Here is a 6,638-nt window from a genome sequence, read left to right as displayed (position 1 = left end):
GGCCTTCATACGTCTCGTCAATCCTCCTCTGGAACTCATCTTGAGCAGACACGATGCCAAAGGGGAGCCTGAGGAAACGGTATCTGCCGAAGATTGTATTGAAAGTAGTCAAAAGGGATGACTCTTCACTCAGCTTGATGGCCCAATAGCGGGAACGTGCGTCGAGGATGCTGAAAAATTTTGCACCTGTAAGCTTGTGTGTGACATCCTCAAGAGTGGGGAGTGGATAGTGTGGTCTCATTATGGCTTTGTTTAGAGGTCTTGGGTCCAGGCACAGCCGGAGTTTGGGTCTTTTCGGGTTCTCGCAGATTACGAGAGCGTTGACCCATTTGGTGGGCTCTGTGACCTTTTGGATAATTTTGTCTCTTTCCATATTGTCCAGCTCTGATTTGACCCGATCTCTGAGGGCAAAAGGCACTCTTCTTGGTTGGCACACAACTGGTGCGACAGTAGGGTCCACGGTGAAACTACACTCACCTTGGAATTCCCCGATGCCTTTGAAAACGTCGGAATATTCGCTCATAATGTCTGGTGCTTTGGTGGGTTGCCCTGCTTCCGTGCTCTCGGTCACTGCGTACACAACCTTAATGAGTCCGAGGGCTTTGCATGCTCTGAAGCCTAATATTGGTGGGCCGTTGCAGTCAACAACATGAAATGTCTGTTCGGATTTTCGGTCTTTGTATCTGCTAATTAACTCACACTGTCCGTTGACTTTGAGTGGGTGCCCCCCATAGCCAAACAGTTTGTCCCTGTCCTCCCTGAGTGGAGTTTGTAGCATTTGGAACGTGCTGGCTGGTATGATGTTCGCCTGTGCTCTGGTGTCCAACTTGAAGGTGAGTTTTATCTTGTTTGGCCCCAGTAGTATGTCTGCAAACGGGCTGTCTCCATTATCCTCTGCAGCTATGGTGTCTATGAACAACTCTGGCTCTGAATCATTAGCCTCTTGTACAGTGTGCACCTCTCTGTGACCTGTTTTTCTTTCCACGTTGCTCTTGGATCTGCATACTTTTGCAAAGTGGTTGAATTTTTTGCATTTCAGACACTGCTTTCCTTTGGCTGGGCAGTCAGTTTGTTTGTCGTGATTTCTCCCACATGCCATGCAGGCTTTGATTTGGTGTATGGAACTTTCACTTGCTTTGCTGGTTTGCCGTAAGTTTTGTGGTCTTGCGCCTTTGCAACGTACGGCATGTACTTCGTGGTTGTCGTTAGTCATAGCTTTTAGCTGTGACTGTGCTACCTCATAGGAACGGGCTATGTCTATAGCTTTCTCTAATGTAAGAGTCCGCCCTTGGCTAAGTAGCTTCTCTCTGACGTGAGGAGAGTTGGTTCCAAAGACTATTCTGTCTCTGATCATTTCTTCACTCTTATCATAATCACAGTCTTTAACAAGGAGTTTTAGCTCTGTGACGAAGTGCTCAAAGGACTCACCGCTGTCTTGTGTTTTTTCGTGGAATCTGTATCTGGCGAATATAGGGTTAGCTTTCGGCGTGAGGTACGTTGTGAAGCCGTCGTAATACGTTTGTAGCATCTTAGCTTCGTCTTCGGTTAGGTTCCACGTATTACTTATATCTCGTCCTTTGTCTCCGATCCACAAAAGTAGGAAGCTGCACTTTTGTTCCTCTGACTTGTCCTTGAGTGGTCCAGAAAACATTAGCTCCACATGCTGTTTGAAGCGGCGCCAGGCGTCGGGTAGGTTGGACGAGTCCCAGTCCATTCTCGGGGCTGGTACACCGTAGGCTTCCATTTTCTTCCTTCTTTCTGTTTTCTTTTTTTTTTTTTCGAGTGGGTCCGCTGAGGAGTTACTCACTCTGACACCATGTTGCGTCTTTGCTACTTATGAAGAAATCGCCTCGGAGTCGTCATACAGATTCCTTTTATTCCGTATATATATATAGCAACGTATCCACGTAACTGTCAGCCGCTAAGCTAGCACCTGAACACACACCTGGGCGTACCATGTACTTCCGGTGATTTCAAAATAAAAGTTCGAACATTACAGTCGTAGCTGTAGAAGCCTCCTTTGAGCCATTCTGCTCATGTTTCATGACGCGGCTTACTCAGAAGTGTGGGCCTTAGTTTTACGCCACGCTACGCTAACTGAAGTGCTGCTGCTTTGCTTTGCTTTGCTTTTACCGTCTGTTCCCGTTGCGAGGTTTCCTTTCCCTGCTGCTGCCAGCTTTTAAAGTGGACGTCGGCGTGGACAGCGGCCATATGCATGCCGGTTATGGGAGTCAGCTGGCGTGCATATTGATTGACCGGATAATTAACTTATAGTCGTGCAGACGGCAAGTTGGAGCAATACGGCAATTCCGTTTGCTCCAGATTTTAGAGTTTTATCTAGATTGTATGTTGTTTTTCTGTTGTTTTGATTTGTAGTTTGGATTTTTGTTACGCCACTGGTGGGAGGCCCTTTTTCTGGCTGTAGATCACCAGTGTGGTCCTGCAGTTGGGTTATCCCCCAGCGCTACACATTAGTTTGTTGTAATATATTAAAATTTTCTTTGTTTCTTTTATTCAGATGCGGAGTACCGACGTGGAGGAGACTAGGGTGCCTTGGTGGTGGGATCTTCTGAGTGTACACACCTGCCTTGTTTAGTTTATTAGTGTGAGTGTGTGATAGTGTGCTGCACTTGTGTCTTGGTGTGTTTTCTTCTTTTTTTGAGTTTGTGCGTGGCATCCCTGCCCCTCCACTGGTAAGCCTCAGCTCTGAATACCTTTTTTTAAGCATATTTGTACATTGATATTTATGATTGTGCTTTTATACGTTGTTTTAAATAATTATTAATAAATTGTTAAACTGTTTTATCATTGAACCTCGTCTCTGTACTGAGTATAGCGAACCTAAGTGCCTTTTGGGTGATTTAGTGTTACTTCCAGTATTCTCTGGGTGAAATTCCCAGGGTGGTGTTGTCTTTTAAACTGTGAAGAGTATTTACTTTATTCCCACCTCGTGCTGCCACACATAGAAAAGTGTTGCTGCTAGAAGTCATAGATCTCTGCCAGTGTCTGCCCGTTCACCCTCACACAGATGCCTGTCCTGAATCCACAGCCCTGCACCCCCGCCAGCTTTAGGGGGCACCGCATATATTTATATATAAACATATATAAATAAAACCACTTTTTTTTTTACATTAGTAATTCCTTTTGTGCATAATTTTATATTGTTGTTAATAATAAATTAATTAAAGCAACAAAACAACCTGAAGAGCCAGTTTAGTGAGTCGAGCCGAAAGAGCTCTCTAAAAAGAGCCGGAAATCCCATCACTACAGCTTTGGTGTTGTACTTGTTACAAATGTAACAAGTACAACACCAACATGCAACAAGTTTTGCAAAGCCTTTTCCAACATCACATAGTACCAGAACAGGCTGTATATTAATATATAAAAGACAGGTAATGAAAATGGCACGGTGGTTAGCACTGTTGCTGCACAGCAAGAAGGTCCTGAGTTCAATTCCACCATCTGGCCGGGGTCTTTCTGTGTGGAGTTTGCATGTTCTCCCCGTGTTTGCGTGGGTTCCCTCCGAGTACTCCGGCTTCCTCCCACCATCCAAAGACATACAGCTTGTGGGGATAGGTTAATTGGATAATTGAAATTGTCACTAGGTGTGAATGTGTGAGTGAGTGTGAATGGTTGTCTGTCCCTGTGTGTTGGCCCTGCAACAGACTGGCGACCTGTCCAGGGCGTACCCCGCCTCTCGCCCTATGACAGCTGGGATAGGCTCCAGCGCCCCCCGCGACCCTGAAAAGGATAAGAGGAAGCGAATGGATGGAGGTAATGAAAATAATATGAACATAGGTATATGAATAAAATAAATAATTAATAAATTAATTTTAAAAAATGGAATTGGCTGGATCTGATCGGGCCAAAATTTGGGGAAATGAAAGACGAATTTGCAGCAGCCTTGGTCGCCCGGGTGTGATGTGAATTGCGGTCTACGAAAGAGAATTTTGCGAGATTTCATAAAAGTTCTTCTCTTACTTCTTTTTTTTCTCCAATGTACCTTGAGGGGCTCCATAGTCTTCGGTATGTCTCTGCACAGCTGAAAGATTTTTTTAGAAGAGATACAATATAATGATTGTCACTTTGTGTCTTTCACAAACAATAAGTGAGTCCCCCACCTCTGTGTTTGAACCAATAGAAAAGCTGGTGCTCAAAGGAAGAGGGCGGGCTTTACTTGGTGTCAGTGACAGAAATGAAAAAAAGCTGAAATGAGTGAGAAGGACGATGAAGGAAACATCTGTGCTGTGTCTGCTCTGTAAGTAGAATCTCTGTGTTTGTTTGAATTCTTGTACTTTGACTGTCTGCTCTCCTGATAACTGATGATGGAGGAGAAGACATGAAAAACAAATCAGGCTGAATTCAAGTTCAAAACACCACGAGGACCAACTGCAGGTCTGAACTGACTCTTTATCTTTGCTCAGGAGTCGAGGAAACACAGCAGGCAGTGAGAAGCTCAAATCATTCACTGCGTACAGTTAGTGCACATAATGGTAATTTAAAATAAGCTGTTTGAACTATATTTGAAGAGCATAACTGTGTGAATGGTGGTTCTGTCTGCAACAACTATAAACTAAATGTTTTTCAGAAAATAAGGCGCAAGATATTGTTAAATCATCTTCAGCTAACATTTGAGATCAGTTACCTGTCAGTGGTTAATATGAGTAGTTGGATATTTCTCTGAATGATTGATTGAATTTGAATTGAATGATTTGAATTTATAACCTGCCACTCAATGGCAGCTGGACAGGTTTGCTGTAAGCTTTTTTCATAGTTTTACAGTCCTGAAAATGAGCAGATATATCAGAGAGATGAGTTTGTGTGTTTGTCAGCTGCTTGTGTGGAGTTGTTCTTTATGTTCACCTCAGATCAACCTGAGTGTCATTTCTCTTTAGTTCTGATCTCACTGCTGAGCTGCACAACAAACCAAGGTCAGTAACCTTCTTCTGCCACAGTTTAAACCTGAGAAATGCTCACTGATATGACCTGATTGGGTTCATGTTTCACAATGGAGCTCACATGTAAAAGTGCATCCTGTTAATCTTATAATCAAATTCGACACTTTCATGTTTGTAGAATGAATATCAGCTATAAACCCAATGAAATTAAGAATTAATTAATTAATTAATCAATCATCAGTTTTTCATTGTAACCCTCACAGCTCGTCTGACTGTGAGTCCCAGCAGCTCTCAGTTCTTTGAAGGAGACTTTGTGTCTCTGAGCTGTGAGGAGGACGACAGCTCTGCTGGATGGACTCTGAGGAGAAACACAAGCAAACAACAGAGGACTCAGTGTGGAGATGGGTGGGGAAAACCAGCTGGTTCTTCATGCAACATCAGCTACATTTACACATCTGACAGTGGAGTTTACTGGTGTGAATCCAGAGAGAGTCCCATCAGTAACATGGTTAACCTGACAGTCACTGGTAAGCTGAGTGTGTGGAGTTAGTGTTGATGAAGCTGTGTGTAAATGGATGAAATGCTGTAGTTTGTCTCTGTGTTGAGGTGGATCAGTGATCCTGCAGAGTCCTGTCCTCCCTGTGATGGAGGGAGATGACGTCACTCTGCTCTGTAAAACAAAGACCACTCCCTCCAACCTCCCAGCTGCTTTCTATAAAGATGGCTCCCTCATCAGGAAGCAGCCTACAGGTCACATGACCATCCAGCATGTTTCCAGGTCTGATGAAGGCCTCTACAAGTGTGACATCAGCGGTCATGGAGAGTCTCCATCCAGCTGGATCACTGTCACAGGTGACACACTCACCTGTCTGTGTTTCTGCAGCTTTCAACATTCACAATGTGACGACAACTTAATGACTGTGTTTGCTTTATTTTAGGGGAACACACCACCACACCTCCACCTACATCCACACCTCCACCTACATCCACCTCTCCTCCTGGTTCCACCTCCATCACTCTTCCTCCTGTTCTCTTTGTGTTGTCATGTGTTGGATCAGTCTGTGTTGTGGTTCTGATGGTGAGACGATGTGTTCACAGGAAACCTGAAGGTGAGACTCAGACTTCCTGATCTTTCATGTCTGAGTTTGTTTAGTAGAACAAAGTTCACATTCATTATGATCACAGTAACAACTTTTATTAAATGCAATTTCTGTTTAGATATTTAATTCATATCATTGTTCATTTTGGGTCATTTCAGCAGATCAACAAGAAGCTGGAGAAAGTGGAATCATCACTCATGTCATGTACAACACTGTCATGATATCAAATCATCAACAAGAACATATTTTCTTCAAGCCTTTTTATCATAGTAAAGATGTTTGTTAGTTGGGTTTTCTTAATCATCAAGTGAACTAAACATGGTAGTCTTTGGGCGCTGAGTCACTTTGGATGCCTTAAGAAGACATTAGAGGAACTGCAGCCTTTCATTTTTGAGGTTTGAAAGTAAGTGCTTGTTTTAATCTTCAGTTTATAGTTTGAACTGCCTTAAATATATTTTCTCTTGAAATTATATTTAACTTACAGTTGAATTGCCACTAAATAAATAAAACTCAATTAAACCTTTATAACACATAACTTCACACAGATAAAGGAGGTGTATTGCTAAAATGGATCCTGAGTGATGAGAGTTGCTTTTGGAAGGACTCCAGTGCAGTTTTACAGTTTGGAAATGAGGGCATA

General features: G+C 43.1%; 1 protein-coding gene across 1 annotated transcript; it reads left to right on the top strand.

Moving 5' to 3' along the window:
- Nucleotides 1-4,145: 4,145 nt before the first annotated feature.
- On the top strand, nt 4,146-6,027 carry LOC134623864 (Fc receptor-like A). Its single transcript, XM_063468873.2, has 5 exons — nt 4,146-4,258; nt 4,896-4,931; nt 5,162-5,425; nt 5,505-5,750; nt 5,837-6,027. Exons 1-5 carry the CDS (start codon nt 4,228-4,230, stop codon nt 6,025-6,027), a joined length of 768 nt encoding a protein of 255 aa, XP_063324943.2. The 5' UTR covers nt 4,146-4,227.
- Nucleotides 6,028-6,638: the final 611 nt, after the last annotated feature.

This window comes from Pelmatolapia mariae, linkage group LG3_W (genome assembly GCF_036321145.2).
Source record: "Pelmatolapia mariae isolate MD_Pm_ZW linkage group LG3_W, Pm_UMD_F_2, whole genome shotgun sequence".
NCBI classification, from domain to species: Eukaryota; Metazoa; Chordata; class Actinopteri; order Cichliformes; family Cichlidae; genus Pelmatolapia; species Pelmatolapia mariae.
Note: the sequence above shows the minus strand (reverse complement) of the source record. Positions and strands in the feature narration are given on the sequence as shown.

Bases quoted from the DNA above. Each gene is read 5' to 3' on its own strand.
- LOC134623864 (XM_063468873.2), top strand. From the start codon at position 4,228: ATGAAGGAAACATCTGTGCTGTGTCTGCTCT. The intron at 4,259-4,895 runs GTAAGTAGAATC...ATTTCTCTTTAG, and splicing joins ATCTGTGCTGTGTCTGCTCT to TTCTGATCTCACTGCTGAGC. The intron at 5,426-5,504 runs GTAAGCTGAGTG...CTCTGTGTTGAG, and splicing joins GGTTAACCTGACAGTCACTG to GTGGATCAGTGATCCTGCAG.